This window comes from Lactuca saligna, chromosome 7 (assembly GCF_052625555.1).
Source record: "Lactuca saligna cultivar CGN05327 chromosome 7, ASM5262555v1, whole genome shotgun sequence".
Lineage (NCBI taxonomy): Eukaryota > Viridiplantae > Streptophyta > Magnoliopsida > Asterales > Asteraceae > Lactuca > Lactuca saligna.
Window position 1 is genome coordinate 23104933 of NC_136423.1, and position 24750 is coordinate 23129682.

The following is a 24750-nucleotide window of genomic DNA, read 5'->3' on the forward strand; positions in this document are numbered from 1 at the left end:
TACCATGTTTAAAAAGAAAATTGTACACAAAGATAGTTTAGTTTCAAACTGTTAATGATAATATATATATATATATATATATATATATATATATATATATATATATATATATATATATATATATATATATATATATATATATATGTATTAATTATTTGACTGTTAAAATCATTCAACTTTAACCAAAAAATATGTATTTTTTTACTGCACTGTGGCATATTTAAAGGTAGGGGCATATTGGTCTTTCAGCAAAGTTGAAATATGAACAAAAAACTATATAGTGGTAGTTTGGTCAAAAAATATGTATTTTTGTACTACTAAAATTAGTCAATTTTAACCAAAAAAAACTTTGTATTCAATTTGAACATAAAAAACTACATACATTGTCCAATTTTACTGTACTTTGGCATATTTGAATGCAGTGGCAAATTGGTCTTTCAACAAAATTGAAATATGAACAAAAAAAAACCATTACATAAGGGTAGTTCAGTCACAAACTATTAACAATAAAAGAAATAATTTTTATCGATAAAATCAATCAATTTTAATTTAAAAAAAAAAAAAAAAAAAAAAAAAAAAAAAAAAAAAAAAAAAAAACCTTCCCATTCAATTTGAACATAAAAAAACTTCAAATACTATCCCATTTTACTGCACTGAGGCATATTTGAGTGTCGGGACAGACGAGTCTTTCAACAAAATTGAAATATGAACAAAATAACTTTACACAGAGGTAGTTTAGTCAAAAAACTGTTAACGATAACAAAAATTATATGGATTTTTTGCTGCTAAAATCAGTCAATTTTAACCCAAAAAAAAATTTTGGATTTAATTTGAACATAAAAAACTGCATACTCAGTTCAAGATAATCAGATTAAAAAAGTATTTGATTCAAAAAATGGTGAAATACTTGCAATTCTATCAAGAATGTGCTTGAGTGCACCCCATGTATGTATGCTTCCACCTGAGTATCCAACTACCCAAAACTTACGATAAATTAAACACATACTTTTTCCAAATATTCTTCTATCTGAATGCTTCCATCATTAAATAGTAATTTCAGAAAATTCCTTCACCAAAATTGTCAAATTAAAAAGAGATAGATATCATTTTGTTTTATAATTGGTACCCCTAGAAAAAACTATTATTATAGGTTTGTTTCAAAGGCTACTTATAGTTGCTTAAGCTTAACCCTGCCTCATGTCTATGATTTATTGATAACATACATAAAATGTTTTTCTAATAGAGTTCTACTGTTAATCTATTGTGAAACGTTCCCAAAGTATCGATTTCTTTCTTTTTCGGGGATGAAATCAAGTCTTTATTTTGTTCAGAATCTTTGCTAAAAAAATTGATGTCTAAAAAATGAAGCATGAAGAAAAAAGTGAATGATACTAGCCACCCGTTGTTGCCACTAACTCCACCTTAGATAACATAAGCCTCTTTAAACCTATTGTTGAACAATAACTCGGCTACCTTCGTGGAGTTACCATCAAAAGTACCTTACAAACAAAACAAAGGAATCATATACTAATTAATTAATTTCAATTTGAAAGCATCAATAATAGATATGTCCTTGTAAGAGAGGAACAACCCTGATGATGTTAATCCAAGAAATTAATGTCAATCCTCATCTTATTCAAACTGCAACATGAGATAAACTCATTAAAATAACCAAAATAACTAAAGGAATTGAGATGAAGCTAATTCACACCTGAATAAACACCAAAACCAAAAGATAATAAAACGAAGTTGGCATGATTTACGTAGACGATCACTACTGTAGAAGTATCTATGTCTTCAGTATAAAATCCCCTAAATACGTATGAAAAAATGTCATTTCACCCTGCCAAAAAAATATATTCCACAATAACAAACTATTAAGGATTTTTCTGTCATTAGATGGTCAAAAACACAATCAACAGATACTGATTCATTTTCAGTAAGTATTGAAAAAAAACGGAAAAAATAACAAAAAACTTTCAAAGAACCTTGTGTTTGAAGTGGGTCATTGGAACATGTTCTTAGGATAACATTTCAAAGCAACCCGAATAATTACTGCCAACGTAATAGAAAAAGAAATCGATGAAATTAGCAGATGAAGAACGAAATCAGAAACATGGACAGTCGCCTGTTTTTGCCCTAGAAATGGAAAGAAAGCAACAAAAATCAGAACATGTAAAACTTAACTGTGTGTTGGAGAGACCTGAGACAACAATATTCTCATCCGTTCAATCACTACCAATAAGGCGACGATGACATGATTGCTATATGAAATTGCCTCTGCTGAAAGTTAGAAAATACATCAAAACTATTTCAATCGACTATCACTATCGTCGAAAATCCCAAAATTAAAAGAAACCTAAATCAAAACTTGAAGAGTGATTTACCTGAAAACATAAAGCAACATCATCTAGTTAGTTCCCCTTTCAGCAATATCATCCAGGTAGTTCGATGTTAATAACGAACAGAACTGGGTCAGAAATCACCTAAATCGGACCAAACATGAAGCAAGAGCAGACGTGGTCAGTCGAATTGCAGAATGGAAATATGGTGATCGGTGAGTGTTGGTTTGCTCGTGCTGAAGGTTAGAGGTGGTGGCTGAGATTAGAGCCTTTTTAAAAAAGGAAAATTTTTGATGGAAAAGAAACATGCGGTGGTGTTGCATGCTGGTACAATCGAAGGCACATACCTTTTATATGAGCGGTGATCCATAACTTACCATCTACATCCAATTTCCTTTCGTCGGTCAAGTTGAAAGCTTGGAGATGGTATATTTCGGTAGCTTTCTTGAAGATCAATTGGGTTTACACGGTGGTTGAAAGCAGAGGGTTAAAGAAGGACTGGAGATAGAGATGATCGGAAGAAATCAGAGGCAAGGCTACCAGAAGGATCTAAATCAATTGGAAGGAAAATAGAAGCGGTGGAAGGTGGGAAGAGGTGAAGAAGTACACAAATCCGAACCTGATTGGGTAAAGAAACAATGAAGCAAAATCAAAATAACACGTGAGTACAACTGATCAAAGACATAGAACTATAAGCACACCTATAAACTGAGAAGCGAAAAGGCAAAGCTTTGAAGCGAGTTCTTCCGCTGGCACTAATATTGAAGAGAGAAAGTGGAGGAGGAAGTAAGCGGTGCAGATATGAAGCAAAGTGTTGTTGCTTCATTGCAGAAATCATCACAAAAAAACAGCTGACCGACAACTCCATTAGGCTTGTTCTAAGCAGCCTTTTTTTAAGCGGTGTAAGGTAAATAGGATGGGGAGGCGATGGTGACCAGATGAGAAAACATGGAAGAGGAAAATGTAACAAACGGAAGTAGACGGTAGTGATGCGGTGCTCAATCGGTTCTAAAGAGACGCCCTCACAGAGGGTGGAAGAATTGAGATGAAGAAGCGGTGGGCAGATAAAAGGAAAGACAGTGGAAGGATCGGAAAATAAATGAAAACATAACGGAATAACAACGTTGATAACGGAGGCGGTGGGAAGGATCAAGAAGCAGCAACCATGGTATAAAGGAGAGTAACCAGAGGAACAGTACCCTAAGGATTGTCCAACTTTAATATATATATATATATATATATATATATATATATATATATTTATATTTACTACTTATAAAAGAAATCTAACTATTTCTATAAATAGATTGAATATAATAATATTATTTTTTTAAGACGTACAAACGATTAAGCTAATATTACAAACAACCATTAATAAAATAATATTAAATTTTAAATTTGTTTTGACTCCTTATATTTCTCAGCAAAATCCTAATTTCATGGTCATTCAAAATTTAAAACCTTTTCATCCTAATACGCTTCAACAAATATCCTTTAAATGTTGCATTTGCAGCTGATTAAAATATCTCATAGCAGACGTGTGTTTGTTCTCTCCACCTTATAAACCCTGCTATAAATCCCACTGCCATGAAGTATTTCCCTTATAAACCCTAATCGTTTTTCTCCCTCTCTTAGACGAAGACAATGTGTTTTTTTTAAAAAAAAAAGTTTGAAAATATTCCAATTTCTCAAAAAAATTTACCCCAAATACGAAACTCTTAGCTTTCTTCCCCAATTCGCATTTATACATTAAAAACTTCGCATTTTCATTCAAATTCTTCGCATCTTGCATCCATCCGTCTTTGAGTTCATTCGCATTTCATCGCATTAACTGAGAAATTAATCAGTTGTCTCATATTCGCATTTTAGTTGTTTGAGAAACCCAGATACGAACCCAAATGCGAAACCCACTGATTTCAAATGCGAACCAACCAAAAATCATCAACCACGTACTTGTGTCACCAAATGCGAACTGAATATCACCATTAAAGTCTCCTCGCATTCTATAGATGCGAACACAATCCAGATCTCCGACTCCAAGCTTGCGAAATCAAAATCAATTAACCTCAAACAAATCGTGAACTTCTTATGCGAACTGTTTTGACCCACAAAACCAAATGCGAACTCAATTGATGTCATATGTGAACTGATTTCATATATGCGAACACAATTGATTTCATATGCGAATCCACATCCATCGATATGAAACCAATACCAGTTACAAGCAATTAGTAGCAACCATCGATCCTCTAATTTTCAATTACTCAGCCTTCGCTTTTCATACAACCCGTCGACCCTGAAAAATCGATAAACACCAAATGTTTCATTTTTAGATCGATTTTTTGATTAAATGTCATATTTGAAGAATGATCGATTTTCTGATTAAATGTCATATGTGTGACATTGGTTGCCTTTTAAAAGACATAAAAACAAGGCATGCATTTATACCCCAGAAAATAATAATGTAATAGCAAAGGAAAAACAACACCATAAAAACATGTTACTTATTTGAAACAGTCCAAAAAAAAGACAACCATAAAAATTCCAACATCAAATAAATCTACTAAAAAAACTTAGGTGTTAACAACTGCATCTTCATCATCCTGAGATGGCTGGTTTTCAGCTGCAACAGTAATCAAACCACTCCTGACAAAAAAATAAAATTTAAGGCATTCATAAGTTTCTTGATCCTTGAAATATATAAAAAAAAACAGTTTTTCATGATCATTTGTAAAACAAAGTACAAATGATCTTACCCGACATCAACAGGAAATTCACCATCTTCTTCATCACGAAGCCTATAACATCTGTTTCGGCTTTGAACTTTGACACGGGGTCTCTTCAGTGGTGGTGACAAAGTTTTTGGTTTTGTTGAATCTAATGTGTCAGACTTTTCCACAGCTTCATCATCCAGCTTTTCATCTTCAGAACTTAGAATATCAATAACCTCATCCCAATTCCAATTTAGCAATGCCCATTCCCTTTTCTTTTCTTTCTCATGTTTCTCATGCATACAAAGTTGAAGGATGATTTGATCACATTCCTGCTTATTTACAATGCTACTTGAGTTCGACATTATGGCCGTTTTTCTATGTCAAAAGTAGTATTAGTTACAACGTAACAATTAAATCAAAAGAGAAAACAAAAAATATGTGAACATACCTTCTTCCCAGGTGGAAGAATCAAGTCAATATCGAATTTCAGAGAAGCAAACATAGGTATTTATTGTAGAGGGTTACCCAGGTGTCAATATTTTCCCGCTCAAAACCATTCATATCCCAAATTTTAAGGATCAATGTTAGTCAACATATTAATTTCGAAATTATCTTTACAGTTTATATCATTATTAATTAGAAAAAGATAACACTAACTTCGAAATTATCATAGTGCTTATCAGATAAGCACTTCAAATTCTATCCAAACTGATTAGGATTTTTTAAATTGTCATTTAAAAAAAAAACTGATGATATACATTAAATCTATCTCATCCATTAATAACAAACATGTTTTGTAATCTGTACATATATACATATTTAAGATTACGAATCTTGCTTCCATACTTTACCATCAAACCATTTGTTCCATTGATTTCATAAAACCATCTGTTCTATATGCTATATCAGAATCAAACAGGTATTGAACTTTTACTTTATTTCATAGTACAAGCAATATGTATTAGAAAAACCATCAAGTATAGCAATTATTAACTGAAGTGTTTTTCAGTTGAAATGGATATTTATCATACTACTGTTAATGAATTTTCTGCTTTGGGGCAAATATATGAATGGTGGAACATTACAAGTGTTAGAGTATTGTATGTTTGGGAGGACATGGAAAACAACAGGATGCTCTTGTGGATGATAGATCGCCAGGTAAGGTTTTTTTCCAATTAAAATATTCAACTTCTATTAAAAGTTTAATTTTGTAAATAATACCATTACCATTTTGTTATTTACACCAGAGAGAAAAAATATTAGCAATCATACCTCGCCATTTAGTGCCCGGATATCGAAACATGAATCTGAAAGGAAATGTATTCTCTGTGCAACATTTCCAAGTTGATGAATACCATTTGGACAATCCAATGTACCAACAGTACAAAATCTGCACCAGTGATAAGGCGATAATGATAAACCATGCCACAACTTTTACTCGGTTAGCAAGCGATTTTGCCAGTGGATATCCACTTTATCCAATTGTGTCTACTGTCACAACTGTTGCACAAGATCATACAAATAAAAGAAGGCTTGTTGGTATATTTATATCTTTTTTTTAATCATTTTTATATCATCTACTATAAATTTAACAAGAAAATATGTTTTTTAGATGTGGTTGGAAGAATAGTATGGGGAAATCGAATCAGACAGCTGCGATCATTTGAGTTAATTCTCCAAGATGAGACGTAAGTATATATGTATTCAAAAAACACTTAAAACAACATAGTTTTTTTATTAAATTTATTATCATTCATTATAAGAGTTTAAACAGCATTACCTTTTAATAAGGGGAACGTAACAAAGTTATTGTTGTATAACGTACCAGCAAACCTTATGATTAAGGTTATTGTTGCAACATACAACAAATCCATACTTTATGTTTCTTGCATGAAGCTGGTCCACAACAATTTGGGTCAGTTAAAAAATATGATCAGTATATAATTTATATTAATATCAACATATTCCAAATTGTAAATACATATTATTAAATTTTATGCCACATGTTTCATGTTTTTGCAGGTAATTTATTGGTTTCTACTGTTTTAACCGACTTTGATGTTGAACCACAAATGTATGAAGCTGATAGGATTAGAGCTAGATATTGATGAGAGTATTAGAAAAAGATTTTCTTGAAAACTTTTTTAATTCCCGTGTTTTCAATTCAGTTGTGGAACTTTTAACACATATGGTTTTACCACATTATATCTTTTATCAGTTTTAAGTTTTATTATTGGTTTTGTTAATTTGTTAACTTTTCATTCGTGAATGTGGTGTTTTTATTTTCTTTTTGACTTACTATATATATATATATATATATATATATATATATATATATATATATATATATATATATATATATATATATATATATATATATATAAGGGAAATACTTCATGGCAGTGGGATTTATAGTAGGGTTTATAAGGTGGAACTGGGTAAAATTTTCCATTTTGCGAAGACTACAGGGATGCGAAATGAAAATTCTGCACTTTTGTCTTTTTATGACCCCATTTTGCGAAGTTGGACCACTTATATTATTTCTTGAAAAGATCAGGGGCCAAATGCGAAACTCTTAGCTTTCTTCCCCAATTCGCATTTATACATTAAAAACTTCGCATTTTCATTCAAATTCTTCGCATCTTGCATCCATCCGTCTTTGAGTTCATTCGCATTTCATCGCATTAACTGAGAAATTAATCAGTTGTCTCATATTTGCATTTCAGTTGTTTAAGAAACCCAGATACGAACCCAAATGCGAAACCAATTGATTTCAAATGCGAACCAACCAAAAATCATCAACCACGTACTTGTGTCACCAAATGCGAACTGAATATCACCATTAAATTCTCCTCGCATTCTATAGATGCGAACACAATCCAGATCTCCGACTCCAAGCTTGCGAAATCAAAATCAATTAACCTCAAACAACAAATCGTGAACTTCTTATGCGAACTGTTTTGACCCAAAAAACCAAATGCGAACTCAATTGATGTCATATGCGAACTGATTTCATAGATGCGAACACAATTGATTTCATATGCGAATCCACATCCATCGATATTCACCTCTATCCTTTCTCGATCAACTACCTCATCGTTTTTCAGTAATAAGTGTTTATCCCCATGAAACTGCATCCACTTCCAACTGGATTAACCTATATTCATACTAAAATTTTAAAAAAATAAATAAATGCTAAAAAACCAAATAGGTTACTAAAATAAAAATAAAAAATTCATACCCATAATTAAAGCTATATGCTACTTCATCGTTTTTCAGTGATAACTGGTTTTCGTCCATCAAACTGTATCCACTTCCAACTCTGATTAAATTATTAGACCTGTATTAAAAAACAAGGAAAAAGTAAGAGAATTTTATACGTTTTTTCATGCAATTCCTATTTATTTTTTTTAAGAATCTACAAAAATAATAATTAAAATTGAATTACATGTAAAACCAATTCAAAACAAAAAATCTTATTTTGTTTCCCGGTATAATTTTGAATACTTTTCAACTAATAAGATAAAAGTAAATCAAAATGGATTACGAATTTTCAAATTTTATTATAAATATACACATAAGTATGAACTATATGTAATCCTTTCATAACAAACTTTTAACCTATATATATATATATATATATATATATATATATATATATATATATATATATATATATAGAGAGAGAGAGAGAGAGAGAGAGAGAGATATTTGCGTAGTAGATGAACCATAGGCGCCAATTGCAAACATATTCTATAATTATAATTTAACATATAAGAAGGCTTCATCGGTTCTACAGTCTGCTACTGCGTATGTTTACTATTTACGATTTTTACTTTCTCGATTATACACCATTCACACTCACTTTGTGTTCCTTTGTACATGCATAAACTACATATATTCTATCGGCTTCACAAAAACCATCTGCTCTATCGGATTCATCAAAATCAAACAAGTATGTGTATTTAACTTTAAATTATCTCTTATTCAAGTACTATATGATGAAAAAGTCTACTATTTATAGTATTTTTTTAGTTAGATGCAACGTGTTTCAAAGTAATTAGCTTCACCTAAGAAAAGAAGTATCATCAAACCAATATATGTCGGCAACTCAAGCATCATCTCCTTATAGACCATTCACATTACCAGAAACACATAAATAAAATCTGGTTTTGATCTAAACTATTATAACAAAAAGAAATGGTAATAAATTTCGTATTTGAATAATCATACTTTTTGATTTGTTATGTATAAAATAAAGTATACATTTTTTTGTGTGTTTTACAGTTTGCAATGAGGTTTGACGGTAAAGAAAATAAACATAATAATGTTATCCAAATTGATGCAGAAAATACAAAAGGTATATCACATATTTACAATCATTATTAGTATATCATCGTTATACATTTTTCATTTAAAAAAATGTTGCAGAAAAACGAAAAGCATATAATAAGGCATGTTACGAACGACGAAAGGAGAAAAACAAAATGAGACGAATAGCTAATGGGGAAGGAAATAGTCAAAACGCAACATTTTTGTCAAATGTGCCAACAGTAAATAGGAATCTGGTGGATATTACCAATGCATCTCCTACATGTGTAATGGATTTTGGTCAAAAAAAGTTGATTTATAATAGAAACCCTTATCAACGTCAGACGGAACCAACCATAACAAAACCAGGTAACTATGTCTGAAGTTATCATATTACAATCTAAGTAGTACAACATTACATTTAACCATAATCTTTCATAATTTACATTCTTAATGAGAAATTTTTGTTTATACGTAGGTATTCAAAGTCAGCCTGACGTAATACTACCTCCACGCGATGAATTGATAACTCAAATTTCAACATCAATAGGTCAGTATTTGATTTTTACCGAAAAATATCATATATATTGGCTAATAATTATGTGTAATTATTTTAATTTTATTTATATTACATTTAACTAATGAATAAAATGTCTACAGATCCACAAGGTTGTATCCATGGCAATGTCACTCCATCAGTACAAAATGGTAGCATCTCGGATGATCCATATAGTTTTGTTTTCGCCGGTATCCGTAAAAAACATCGTGTGGTGAAGTTCAATGATATATGTAGATATTGTGGGGCAAAACGACTACAATTTGAATCTGCTGGCTTTTGTTGCATGAGTGGAAAGACAAAGTTGGCAGACTCATCTATTCCTGACGAATTACACAATCTTTTCACCTCAGAAACAAAATTAGGCAAATTGTTTAGAAAGAATATACGTGCATACAACACCAACTATTCATTTGCATCAATGGGCGTAGAAGTGGATGAATCGATGGCCAATATGACATCTGGGGTATACACTTTTTGTGTGAATGGAGGGATATACCATAGAATCGATCAGTTAGTTCCAAGGAAAAAGGATGAACCTAAGTTCTTACAATTGTATTTTTACGATGTTGAAGCTGAGATGTCAAATAGACTCGAATGGAAGAATCTTGCTAAACCAATTGTTGAAATTTTGACTCGCGTTCTTGCTACAAACCCATACGTTGCAATATTTCGTAGCCTTGCTGATCTAGGACCGCTCGACAATTACAGAGTCACTTTAAATGCATCAGTAGAACTAGACCAAAGGGTGTACAACCGGCCAACCACATCCGAGGTTTGAAATTAATTATGTACATATGTTTTTGAGAAAAAAGATGTTTCATGTATTAAATATAACTATGCAAATTACGTACCAGTTTTAATCATATTTTTTCTATTGTATAATTTCACAGGTTGCTGGTATTTGGATTGAAGGCAATGACAACATAACCGCATATAAAAGAAGTATTATAGTATATGGAAGGTCCGACAAACCAAAAACAATTCAATCTTATTGGGGATGTTATGACCCATTGTGTTATCCTTTATTCTTTCCAAATGGTGAGCCTGGATGGCATTCTAACATACTAAGGCAAGGGGTTTCATTCAATGAGATGGTTAATGACGACCAAATCTTCGATGAAGATCTAGAAGGTACGCATAGCCACAATTTTAATATTGTTAAATTTTACAAATGTAAAAATTGATATAATTTATTCAATTTAATCATTATGTAGAGACTGATATAAGAACGGGTAGGAAAACTGTAACTATGCGGGAGTACTACTATTACAAGTTGCAGATTCGATCAAACTTGAACGTAATTATGTTAGGAGGGAGATTATTACAACAATTTGTGGTAGATATCTACATCAAGATTGAGACTTCGCGTTTGGAATTTTGTAGAAAAAACCAATCTACAATAAGAGCGGAGTTATACCAAGGTGTTGTGGATTGTGTCAATGCCGGTGAGGTACAAGCAAGTATGATTGGGCAACGTGTTGTTTTGCCAGCAAGTTTCATCGGAGGTCCTCGTGACATGCGACGACGATTTCTCGATGCTATGGCTTTAGTTCAAGATGGAGGGAAACCTGATATATTCCTTACAATAACGTGCAATCCGAATTGGCCTGAAATCCAAAATGAGTTACTTCATTTTCAAACAGCACAAGATAGACCAGATCTGGTTGCAAGAGTTTTTCGTGCTAAGTTACATGACCTTAAGGAACAACTCTTGAAGAGGCACGTCCTTGGTGTGGTGAGTGCATATGTTTATGTAATAGAGTTCCAGAAACGTGGTTTACCACATGCTCATTTTCTCTTAATAATGAAACCTGAATGGAAGCTCACCAATACAGACCATTATGACAAGTATGTGTGTGCCGAAATTCCAAACCCGACAAAGTATCCTATACTACACGATCTGGTCAAATCACACATGATACATGGTCCTTGTGGTACATTAAACAAAAAATGTTCTTGTATGCAAGGTGATCCACCAACCTGTCGTTTTAGATACCCTCGACAATTCAACGAAGCCACAACACAAGGAAAGGACACATATCCGGTTTATCGAAGGAGAGATAATGGAATTGCTGTGAATAAACAAGGTATTATGATGGATAATAGATGGGTTGTCCCATATAACCCAAAGTTGTTGATGATGTTCAACTGCCATCTAAATGTTGAGGTTTGCTCGAGTATAACATCAGTGAAATACATCTTTAAGTATATTTACAAGGGTCATGACAAGAAAGTTATCCATATTGATCCAGATGCACAACCTGTTGTTATCAATGAGATAAAACGTTTTCAGGATGCACGATACGTCTCCGCTCCAGAAGCAGTATGGCGAATTTTTAGCTTTTCTCTTAATCAAATCCACCCTAATGTGATCACTTTGCAATTGCATCTTCCAAACCAACAGTTGGTTAGGTTCACTGATGATGATGCAATGAAATCAGTTGTTGAGAGGGAGAAAGATAAGAGATCAATGTTGACTGCATTTTTCAAGATGAATAAAGATAACGTTAATGCAAGAGAATATTTATACAAAGATTTTCCCAAACACTTCACATGGAATAAAGAATCGCGTCTATGGAATCCTCGAAAAGTATCACGAGCAGTTGGTCGTTTGGTTTCTGCAAATCCTGCTGAAGGTGAGCGATACTATCTACGTGTGTTATTATGTCATGTTAGGGGTCCTACATGTTTTGAAGATCTGTACACAGTCAATAACGTAAGACATCCCACATTTCGAAAAGCGGCTCTTGAAAGAGGGTTAATAGAGACAGATGATAGTTTATCGCAGTGTCTTGTAGAGGCCTCCTTGTTTCAGTTTCCAAATGCTCTCAGAAGGTTGTTTGCAACGATATTAGTTTTTTGTGATCCTGGAGATGTTCGCAAGATATGGAATTCCCACTACAATTCTCTCTCCGAAGATTATAGTAGACAATACGATAATGTCAATCGAGTACAAAATATGGTCCTTACAGACATAAGCGTATTCCTACAATCTATGGGTAACAAGCTTGATAACTTTGATCTCCCGACTGTAAACACCGATTTGAATTTTCAGTCTGGAGTTTTTCGAGAGGTACAAGAAGAATGCTCTATAATTGTGGAAGATGACCATTTGCGTGCCAAAGAGTTTCTCAATCCTGAACAAAAATATGCATATGATGAGATCATGAGGCATGTGTGTACTGATTGTACAGGAGTGTTCTTCATAGATGGTCCTGGCGGAACAGGAAAAACATATCTGTACAAAGCTTTACTTGCTAATATACGCAAACTTGGTCATATTGCACTCGCCACAGCTTCATCGGGTGTTGCGGCTAATAACATGCCTGGGGGGAGAACAGCTCACTCGCGTTTCAAACTTCCTCTAACTCCAGATAATAACTCATTCTGTAGAATCCAAAAACAAAGCGGTACCGCTCAACTACTTCGGCTTGCAAAAATAATCATATGGGATGAGGCATCGATGGCAAAGCGACAGGTGGTGGAGGCGTTTGATCGGACAATGCAAGATATCACTGGGGTGGCACTCCCTTTTGGTGGAAAGATAATGGTTCTGGGAGGCGATTTTAGACAAGTATTGCCAGTCGTAAGACGTGGGACACGAGCACAAATTGTAGACTCTAGCCTACGAATGTCGCCTCTTTGGTCTTCGATTATAAAGTTGCGGTTAACAATAAATATGAGAGCACTTACTGATCCATGGTTCTCAAACTTTCTATTACGGGTTGGTGATGGAGTTGAAGAAACAGTGGACGGAAGTTTTATTCGCATCCCTGATGATATGGTCATTCCATACACTGATAAAGAAAAATCATTAGATTCTTTGATTGATGCAGTGTTTCCCTCATTGGAATTTAATAGGTCTGAATCAGATTATATCATATCGCGGGCAATATTATCTACAAAAAATGATAGTGTCGATGCGATTAACGATTACATGATCGATCGATTTCAAGGAGAAGAGAGAATTTACTATAGTGTCGATGAAGCCATAGATGATAAAAATGGCTTCTATCCGTTGGAATTCTTAAACTCGATCAGTGTTAGTGGTTTACCTCCGCATTACCTTCGATTAAAAGTTGGATGTCCGATAATACTGTTACGGAATATTGACCCAGCAAATGGGTTGTGTAATGGCACCCGATTGATATGTAGAAGCTTTCAGCAAAATGTTATTGATGCAGAAATAACTGTTGGTCAACATGCAGGAACAAGGATATTTTTGCCTAAGATTCCTTTATGTTCATCTGATGATGATATGTTCCCATTCAAGCTAAAGAGGAAACAGTTTCCTATTCGATTGTGCTTTGCAATGACAATCAATAAAGCTCAGGGACAAACAATTCCATATGTAGGTATCTATCTTCCAGAACCAGTATTCTCGCATGGACAACTTTATGTTGCATTGTCCAGAGGGGTTTCACGTTGCAATACAAAAGTATTAGTACAGCCTAACGAAAATTCAAAAGGTGATGGGGTTTATACAGCAAATGTGGTGTATAAAGAAGTATTGCACGATTAATATTTTGTGTCGTCTTGACTGGTTGCTTTTTATTGGTTATTTGATGCATGATGTAACAAATAACACCATAGTTTGATTATATTGTCTTCAACATGTACTTTTTTTTAACATAACAATTTTGTAATGGAAACATATCACCGAAAGAACTCACGTGCCCCGCCGCTTTGCGCGGGTAGACGGCTAGTATATATATATATATATATATATATATATATATATATATATATATATATATATATATATATATATATATATATTAAACATAACATGATCACTCTGATTCTGAATGACCATACTTTCTGAAACTTTATCTTTGAATATCTACTTCATCATAAATTTATTAAATGAAAATAAATTTAGTGGGACCCACTTATTTTAGAAGAGAAAGTTTTTATATTGGGCTTCGACTTTTGGCATAATCCAAATTCTTGGGCTCTTTTCCTGAAATTGGGCTGATGACCCACACGGCCACACCAGAAAAACTGAAGCGAATATGTGTCCGGGTTTAAATGGATCGAACTGGGAAAGGCATCTAAACGACATCGTACCGTTGAACGCTAACCAAGGGAAGAAGCTACGGCATCTCATTCCCGCCACCACTGTGCCTCCATTGATCTGCTCTTGCAATTAAATCTCTTGTATATCAATTCAATACATGTAAATTTTGATGTGCACAATTATAGGAAATCTTACAGTTTCTCACAACTTACTTGGGTGAATTAATCTATCAATAGCCTGACGTTGAAGAACCATTTGTGGGTGTCTGTTAAGTCTATTCAAAATTCGAGAAGTTTTGATTCTTCTTGTGCTGAAATACCAGAAATGCATGTAAGACGTTTTATAAGGTCTGTGTAAGAATGCGGTTTTTTTTAAGTTGAAGTGTAATGAAATTCAACTTCGAAATGTATTTCCATTGGGAAATACATATGATATAAATTCTGGTGCAAATTCTGGCTCTAGCGTTATTCAAATTTTGTAATATAGTAGAAAGGGTCCACTTTGTTTATTGATATAATCATATAATGTCTGAAACGACAAACTCTATCTAATAAAGTTATGCAAGACTTCAAGTTAAGTTTTACAAATTTTTCTATGTCAAACAACTTTAACATGTTATATAGTAGGATAAGGTGGTTATAAAATTTTGTTAAAAGTTAGTGGCTAATTTAGTAAAATATGTAGCGTCGAAGTTTAATCAAGAAATTTTCATTTATATGTGTAAAAAAGAAATAATTACCTAGATATAAACAAACCGAAAAACTGATTTTTCCAAACAAACAAAACCTCACCAATATCTTGTTTTGTTTCTCTTGTGAATGTCGATAAACCCAAAGAAAAGAAAAATATTTTTTGCTTCATCTGTTTGAGAGTGCAACAAAAGACCAAAATATATTTGGTTTACAATTTTATCCCATAAATTAATATACGTATGAATCAAAATTAAACATTTTACTATAAATGAGTTATCATCTATTTGTTTTTTTTTTTTTTTTAATATTTTAAAAGTTGCAAATCATCTTAACAATTTAATATTAATATAGGCTTTAAATTGGTTTTACTTTTAAACTACCTTCATTATTGTTTTAAATGGAAACAAACTACTAGCTTAAAATGTACATAAAATGGAAACAAATTAAATATCGTTTTAACAACCTTAATATTCCATTTGTTGTATTTAAAAATGGAATAAAGAAGAAAATAACAATTATAAATGAGTTTTTTTTAAAGAGATTAGTCATTTTTGTTTGTTTTTGAAAAACGGCTAATTACTCACAAATGTCTTATTTCTGATTTGATCTTTAAATTTCAGACTTTTTTTATATTTATTCCAAAGAAATTTGTAACATCTAGGTCCCAAGGTAATTCAGTTCCCAATGTTTTAAGCATTTTAAGGTTGACAAGGCGTCGGAAAGGCATCATGACGTGGCGCTTCAAGAAAAATCGTAGGTACATTTAAGGTTGCCACGACGTGCCAGTATATGGCCATGGTTTGGCAACTGATGAATGACAAAACCCTATTTTCAAGTTTTGCTCCCTATTTAAAGGATTGAGGATGTGAGGGTTTGTAATGCTCGGTTTCGAATCGCTTCATTATTCGGGACCATGGTCCGATCATTAGTTATCGTAAGGCTTAGGGCCTTGGGGAAGAAAGGTTTAGGCCCATTTGGATGTGGATGATGTTGGTTATCTGATGAAAGAGTTTGGTTTGTACTGTAGAGCCCAAGTGTATCGCTAAAGGCGTTGGATCGGGCCTTTTATGAATATTGGATTTAAGTTTGGTTGATTTTCAGGCTAAATAAAGTTGATAGAAGTGTACGACTTCTTGTTACCTTTTCATGGATATAAAGAACATCGAAAACGGATAAATGATGTAAAAGTTATGACAATTTGAAGTTAGAGGGGTTTTGGGCCGAACCGGGTACGCGGGGCGTACCCGATAGGAACGCATGGCGTTCAAGGAAAATTGGATGCTGGCTTAGGTAGGAACACTGGGCGTTCCTCAAGGGAACATTGGGCGTTCGTTGGGCAGATTGAAAACTCGTTTTTTAGGGTTTGGCCCCTTTATAAGCATCATTATGGACCTAAACCTCTTCCTTTCTTCAGCCTCCATTGTCTTTAACCCTAACAATTAAACCCTAGCCCCCATTTGTGTATTTCTTGAGCTTAATGGTGATTTTTGTGTGTTTTGGTGCTTGAAGCGAAAGAAAGAACTTCTTGAAGAGTCAATACTTAACTTAGAGCTTTTGGATCTAGGCTTTGCTCACCTAGATCTAACTTCTAGAGGTATAAAGTCTCAACCTTGGCAACTCTTTCATGTAGATCTAGCTAGTTGGTTTTGGTCCCTTTGTGGTGGTTCTTGTGAGTAGAAGTTACTCCAAAACCTTTGAGCTTCATATTTGGTCCTTGTTAGGGTTATGAAGTCTTAAAGTTTGGATCTTGATTAGTATAAACCTTTCATGCATGTTTCGGTGGTCTTTTGGTAAAGTTTGGTACTTAGGGTTTTGATTTGGGTCCCATGAAGTCTTGCGAAGTCATAAAGTTAGGAACTTTATGACTTAAGAAGTCCCTTTGAATTAGATCTGGAAGTTTGGACTAAGGTCTTAAGGTAAAAGTTTGCATCTTGGCCTCTTTATGGAGTTAGAACACTTAAAATCATGATTGGGACCTTTTGGACCATGCAAAGGTGCCAAGTTGACAACTTTATGGGTTATGTCAATAATATGAAGCTATTTTGAGCATTTGGATGTTGCACCTAACATATTAAGTCATTGGTGTAATTTTTGGACATTGGTCGGAACGTCGTGTGTTCGTCTAGCGAACGTCGCGCATTCGGGTCATTGGTAGACTCTTAGACTTTTTGCTTTGGACTTGATGTTGGGGTTGGACTTTCTGTTTTGATCCATGTTCGGACTTATCTGGTTGAATAGCCTAGTTTGGGCCTAAGGAGTTTGGGTTGGGCCTAACTTGGGTTTGGGTCTTAGTAAGACCAATTAGATTGGGCCATCGTTGGGCCTATGTTTTTGATTTATCCCTAGATATTAATTTAGATTAGTTTGGCTTGGCTCAGTGTGTGGAGTCGGTTCGCAGCAGCAGCAAGTGAGGGATTTTGTTATCAGTCGATCAAGGTGAGTCTCCTTACTGGGTTTAACGGATCGTAGGCACCAATTCCAACCCATGATTTATATGTTAGGATGTTAGATGTAGGCGTGACTCTTGCATGTATTGTTTGATAGTATGCTTATTAGGCAAGGCGTGATGAGTAGATTATATGCTAGTTATTAGTATCTGATTTTATGCTTACCGGGTGAGGCCCGACGAATTTATAGTATGCTATAGTATTTATGATTGTTGCATGTGCTAGTCTGTTTATATGTTTATATTATTATATGGTTATATGGTTATGTGTGTACCAGGCGGGGCTCGATGTCGGGCGAGGCCCGATGACCGGAACATATGCTAGTGTTTTATGATCATTTTATGTGTTAGCAAGATTATGTGTTATATTTTATGTGTATAGTAGGCGAGACCCAGTGACAGGCGAGGCCTAAGAATAACACAGGCGAGGCCTAAGAATAACAGATCTGTAATCTTAGCGGGGCTCGATGTCGGGAGGGGCCCGAGGCCGAGTGGGCCTTGATACCGTGCGAGGCCTAATGGAGGGCAAGGGCCCAGTATGTGATTTATGCATGTGTGGTATGTGGTATCTTGGGGAACAAACTAAGCTTTGTGCTTACGGTTTTAGTTTATGTTTCAGGTACTTTGGTTTTCAAATGGAAGAGCTTGGGGGTAATTGTAGAGCACACACCATATGTTTTCGAATTCTGTGAATTACTCTAATTTGATGATGTTTTGCTAAATCTTGATTACCTTGGTTTTATGGAAAGATATTTATTAACTATTTATTAATTTAAGAACGGAAATTTTATGTCATTATTTTTGGGACATTACAGGGTTTGCTCACCCTCAGCCTCCATCAGCCGCTTTGAGATTTTGAAAACCCTATTCCATTTCTCCTTTGTTTAAACCATGTTTTGGTGCTTTTTGAAGCCATTGAAGAAAGGAAGAAGAAGAAGTGAGCTTAGAATCTACGAGCAAACCATCATCCTTTGTCTGGACCCTTGTAAGTGTCCTAGACTCGATTTTTATCATGATAAGTGGTTAAATCTTGAGTTTTGTCCCTAAATCTTCATGTCCTTAATTATTGAGTAGTGAGATCTCATAAATTTCAAATTTAGGAAACTCTAGGTAAATTAGGGCCATTGATGCTTTGGATCTAGAGTAATATCAAGTTTTAGTATCATGCATGGGAGTTTTGGCCAAAAACCCTCATTGTGACCTAATAAAGTATAAGACATTCGTTTATGGAAAGTAAGGGTTTTCATGTTGTTTTGTAACTGTGATGCCTCGATCTCAGGTATGGGGCAGTATTGATGCAGCGGGGGCATGTGATAGCTTACACTTCCATATAGTTGAAGCCTCACGAGGCTAACTATCCGACGCATGATTTGGAGTTGGGGGCAGTGGTGTTCGCCCTCAAGATTTGGAGACACTATCTCTATGGGGTCCGTTGTACCGTCTACACGAATCACAATAGTCTGAGATACCTCATGGACCAGCCAAATCTTAACATAAGGCAACGTCGGTGGTTAGATGTGGTGAAGGATTACAATTGTGAGATCCTTTATCACCCGGGGAAGGCCAACGTAATGGCCGACACCTTGAGCCGCAAGACGGCAGTGGTCCTAATCAAGGATATATGCTTGAGGATGATAGTGATTACTCCGTTGTTGGAGCGGATCAGGGAGGCACAGGTTGAGGGCCTCAAGGATGATAGACAGAAGTGTAAGAGGATCATAGGCCGAGTAGCTTCTTTTGATTATGACAAACGGGGATTGTTAACCCTTCGTGGGAGAGTTTGGGTACCGTACTAGGGCGGAGTACGGCAGGTGTTGATGGACAAGGCCCATAAGTCTCGATTTTCCATCCACCCAGGGGCGACGAAGATGTATAGAGATCTTCAACCTGATTATTGGTGGCCCTGCATGAAGCAGGATGTCGCCTGGTATGTGGAGAGATGCATGACCTGCAGGAAGGTCAAGGCAGAGCACCAGAGGCCCCACAATAAGATGCATCCGTTAGATATTCCAGTGTGGAAACGGGAGGATATCACCATGGATTTTATCACTAAGCTTCCCATGACCGCACGTGGAGTGGATTCGATTTGGGTTATTGTGGATCGATTGACGAAGAGTGCTCATTTTATACCGATCCAGGATAGCATAACATCTAAGAAGCTAGCCGATATTTATGTGCGAGAGGTTGTGGCACGACATGGAGTGCCTGTATCGATAGTGTCAGACCGAGACATCCGTTTTACTTCCAGATTCTGGAAGTGGTTTCAGGATGAGATGGGTACTCGTCTCCATTTCAGCACCGCTTTCCACCCTCAGACAGACGGACAGAGCGAGAGGACGATTCAGACTCTCGAGGACATGCTCCTGGCATGTGTCCTAGATGTTGGTGGCAGTTGGGATACGTATCTTCCATTAGCAGAATTCTCATATAACAACAGTTACCATGCGAGTATTGACCGCCCTCCCTTCGAGATGCTCTATGGGAGGAAGTGCAGGACCCCGATTTGCTGGGGTGAGGTCGGTCAGCGAGTCATCGAGAGCACCGAAGTGGTGCTCAAGACGACAAAGTTAATTCAGCAGGTTCCTAGTAGACTGTAGACTTCGCAGGGTCGGCAGAAGAGTTACGCCGACAGGAGGCATTCAGACTTGGAATTCCAGGTGGGCGATATGGTCCTCCTAAAGGTGTCACCCTGAAAGGGTGTTATTAGGTTCTAGAAGAGGGGCAAGTTGGGCCCCAGGTTCATTTGCCCTTGTCGATTTTTGGCTAGAGTGGGTCGGGTTGCGTATTGGTTAGATCTTCCAGCAAAACTTAGCCAGATCCACAACACTTTCCATGTTTCTCAGTTGAGGAAGTGTTTGGTGGATGAGACAGCGGTAGTACCCATGGAGGATATATAGGTTGATAAAAGTCTGAATTATATTGAGAGACTCGTAGCGATCTTGGATCAGAAGACGAAGAACTTGAGGAACAAGGTGGTTCAATTGGTGAAGGTGCATTGGCAGCACCGGAAGGGGTCTGAGTGGATGTGGGAGGCAGAGGAGGAGATGAGGGAGCATTACCCATATCTGTTCCCATATTCAGCAGCAGTAGACTTCGAGGACGAAGTCTGAGACAAGTGGGGGAGAGTTATAACGCCCCAATTCTTGTATGTATTTAAATATCTAATTTTCCAAGTTTTCAATAGGAACTCGATGAGTCAGTAGCCTGACTCGTCGAGTAGAGACGGGATAAGCACATGGTTGGAGCCAATGACTCGGCGAGTCCACCAGTCTGGATGAAACCCTAAAGATAAGGGTATGCACCTTATTTAAACAACTTTTTGTGCACTAATCAACCTCCCTCACCCACAGAGAGTTCCATACTAAAGCCCTAGCCATTCCTTATCATTTTTGGTGTGATTTCTCATATTGTGCAAGTTGTTGGTGCATTTAAAGCTAGAAGAAGATAGGAGAAGAGGAAGAATCAAGGGGGAGCAAAGTAGATCCGATTTCCTTGTTGCATTGCAGTCTTCTTTGAGGTATCAAGCTCAAACCTTTGTCCTTCTTCAGTTAGATCTCTTATTTAGCTTGTTTTACCATTTTTGGCTTGGTAGTAGTATAGAGAGCATGTAGTGATGATAGCCATCAGATCTGACCATGTCTGAGCTCTAGAAGCTCAGATCTACTGCCTTTATGGGACCATTCTTGCATAAAAAGCCCAATATCTACACTTTTGGTCCCTTTAGAGCCTTTAAACCTTCATTGATGCATTTACACACGTAAAGTTGGAAACTTTACGTGTGAAACAAGCCTTAGGAACCCAGATCTATAAGTTGAATGCAATGGAATTGATCAAAATCGACTGTATAGTGTTTGCATGGAAGCGACTCGGTGAGTTTTTCTTCTGACTCGGTGAGTCGAGTCACGAGTCCCCACTTCTTCCCCTTTTGAGTTATGTCGAGTGGAACCAGTGAGTTGGAGCTGGACTTAGTGAGTCGGAAGTTAGACTCAACAATGGAGGGACTCGGCGAGTCAATGCCCTGACTCGGCGATTCCAGGGCAATCTTCTTGCCTTAAGAACAGACTCTATGAGTTGTTCATACTACTCGGTGAGTCACAGGCTAGAATACTCTTATGATGAAGGAAAACTCAACGAGTTGTTCATACAACTTGGCGAGTCAAATGAAGATAGACTGTTTATTAGTATCGAAGAGGAACTCAATGAGTCTATGCCAAACTCAACGAGTATTAGCGGGCAGGAATGAGAAATAAGAGTAGGGACTCGACGAGTTGGCGGCCCAACTCGACGAGTCGGGTCAACTCTATGTTGACTTTGACAAGGAGGTTGACTTTGACGAGGGGTAAAATAGTTATTTTACCCTCAGTATAGTTATCAGTAGTTGATTGAGTGTGTTTATGGGAATTGTAGCCTAGAGAGACCGGAGCAGCAGCAGACAGTTCCCGAGTAGTGTTTCAGCAGCCAGCTTTAGAGGTGAGTTTTCCTTCCAGTAGAAACGGGTCTACGGCCACAATGCCGGCCCATTTAGTTAGCAGTAGTTCTGGACCTCGGTCCGATGCAGTAGTTAAATTGCTTGATGTCTTTGTGATTCAAGCGTGTTTTGTGTTATGTGTTCCGGACTTCGGTCCGATGCAGTATGCAGTATATGTGCTTATGCTAGTTGATATGTTTATGCTATGCTATGTTATGCTCATTCAGTTCCGGACTTCGGTCCGATGTAGGGGAAAAGGTCCCAGTCAGTTCCGGATTTCAATCCGATGCAATTAATTCTGGACTTCGGTCTGATGCAGGGGACAAGGTAACAGACAGTTTCGGACTTCGGTCTGATGTAGTTTCCGGACTTCGGTCCGATGCAGAGGGAAAGACCCTGGTTAGTTCTAGACTTCGGTCTGATGCAGTTTCCGGACTTCGGTCCAATGCAGTGGGCAAGGCCCAATATGTGTTTATATGATTGTATGGTATGTGGTAGTTTGGGGGAGCTCACTAAGCTTCGTGCTTACAGTTTCAGTTTTGGTTTCAGGTACTTTCGCAAGTGAAGGGAAGAGCTCGGGATGATGGCATCGCACACACCACAACTTCAATTTTATCCTGGGAGTTGGCTTAGTTTTTCTTAGATATAACTTGACACAGTTTGATGCAGTTTTTATCACGACACTTTATTATGGTTTTGAGATGTTGACGTATGATTTTTATTTCATGGCATTCTATGTTATGGTTTTAGCATTATTTAAACAAAAAATTTTGGGTTGTATTTTGGGATGTTTCAATTTATTTGTTCAGCTATCTTTTTAGACTATGAAATGAGTTTTTCCCTCACTATACTTGTGGGTCGAAGACACCAATGTTGGCCCAATAGATTATGTACCATGGATTAGGATGTTGTTATTCTGTAGTGATTTGTTATGATCTATAATTTTATCTGTTGTTGTGATATGATTATTTGTTGTATATGTTGATATAGTGCGGATGGGTTGAGGTCAAGGTTCTAAATAATGTAAGACATGACTTTGAGGCAATGTCAAGCCACAAGCTTTTCCAAACCTTTGCGAGCCACTTCGTTTGTAAGGCGTGACTTAAGGCGGCAATTTTGTATATAATTAATATTTTTATATGTATTTTCAACTATTATTCATTCTATACACATATATGAGTTAAGGTGGCATTTTGGTAAAGCTTGGCAATATGTACAAGCCTTGGAGCCATGACACGCCATGGTGTAGCCATTAAGAGCTTTTTATAACCTTGGTTGAGGCATTACTACTCTATGAGGAAACCAACAAACCTGAAAACATGAAATACATAAGTTGTGGGCCAAGAAGGCAAGCCAAACTTATGTTATGGGCTTGGTAGCAATCTAGACATGAGTTGTTGACCTAAAAGGCAAGTGAGACTCATGTTGTAGGCTCAGGGGTAATCTAGTCTGATGATTGTGGATCCAGCATACATACTATTATTTTTGTGTGTGATGGTATTTTGGGGAAAATTCACTAAGCTTTGGCTTACAGTTTAAGTGGTACGTTTTAGGTACTTCAGATGATCGGGGCAAGGAGAAGAAATGATCGTACACATCCTTTGATGACATGTTTTGGAGAATTTATGATACATTGGTTTTTTGGGATATTTGTATTTGATACTTGGTTTCTTATCACCTGGGTTTTTGATTGAAACAATGGTTTGACTTACTTCAAAAATGAAAATTTTTATTGTGAATTTGGGACGTTACAAAATTTCTCTACTCTTGTTTGATATATACTTTCAAAGTGTTTAATGTCACAGTTTTTCAATCTAATGTCTTATTTCATGCCCAAAATTGTATATAATTCTCATTCACTATATTTGTTTAATTTTTCTGTTAGATTTAAGTAAAAAAAATCAGTCGAAATTTCAAAATTGTTCATCAGATTTCGACATTGTTCTTAAAATTTCATAGTTTTTTAGACAACCAATGTTTACTCATAGACAATTGTATGTTGCATTGTTAGAGTTAAAATGAAAGATGAATTGAAAATATTAATTTTAGACAATGACGATAAATTTAGCAATAAGACATTTATGATTTAGGATAATTCTTTAAGATATATTAATAATTTTCTTTGAATAGTATAGACTGAATTACTTACTTATTCATTATTTCTGGCATATTTATTTCAAAATTTTACTTAATTTTTT

The 24750-nt window shown here is 35.7% G+C and overlaps 3 protein-coding genes and 1 long non-coding RNA gene across 10 annotated transcripts; 2 read left to right on the forward strand and 2 right to left on the reverse strand.

Moving 5' to 3' along the window:
* Nucleotides 1-1178: 1178 nt before the first annotated feature.
* LOC145005219 (uncharacterized) lies at nt 1179-3548 on the reverse strand. Of its 7 annotated transcripts, none has more exons than XR_013662525.1 (7): nt 2690-3546; nt 2388-2486; nt 2188-2283; nt 1989-2055; nt 1712-1843; nt 1592-1641; nt 1179-1499 (listed from the first exon to the last, which is right to left on the reverse strand). It is a non-coding gene; the product is annotated as an uncharacterized LOC145005219 (long non-coding RNA). The 7 variants fall into 7 exon arrangements; XR_013662521.1 differs by having other exon boundaries at nt 1179-1641; nt 2690-2961; nt 3044-3544; XR_013662524.1 differs by having other exon boundaries at nt 1179-1641; nt 2188-2280; nt 2388-2578; nt 2690-3548.
* Nucleotides 3549-4872: 1324 nt separating this feature from the next.
* Nucleotides 4873-5465, reverse strand: LOC145006341 (uncharacterized). The gene is made up of 2 exons (XM_078965431.1): nt 5099-5465; nt 4873-4988 (listed from the first exon to the last, which is right to left on the reverse strand). Exons 1-2 carry the CDS (start codon nt 5416-5418, stop codon nt 4916-4918), a joined length of 393 nt encoding a protein of 130 aa, XP_078821557.1. The 5' UTR covers nt 5419-5465; the 3' UTR covers nt 4873-4915.
* Nucleotides 5466-5898: 433 nt separating this feature from the next.
* On the forward strand, nt 5899-6759 carry LOC145006138 (uncharacterized). Its single transcript, XM_078965236.1, has 3 exons — nt 5899-6214; nt 6304-6595; nt 6669-6759. Exons 1-3 carry the CDS (start codon nt 6071-6073, stop codon nt 6746-6748), a joined length of 516 nt encoding a protein of 171 aa, XP_078821362.1. The 5' UTR covers nt 5899-6070; the 3' UTR covers nt 6749-6759.
* Nucleotides 6760-9256: 2497 nt separating this feature from the next.
* Nucleotides 9257-15171, forward strand: LOC145006738 (uncharacterized). The gene is made up of 8 exons (XM_078965795.1): nt 9257-9271; nt 9344-9416; nt 9488-9736; nt 9846-9917; nt 10028-10698; nt 10817-11057; nt 11141-14213; nt 15132-15171. The coding sequence occupies exons 1-8, from the start codon at nt 9257-9259 to the stop codon at nt 15169-15171; spliced, it is 4434 nt and encodes a 1477-aa protein (XP_078821921.1).
* The last annotated feature ends 9579 nt before the right edge of the window (nt 15172-24750 follow it).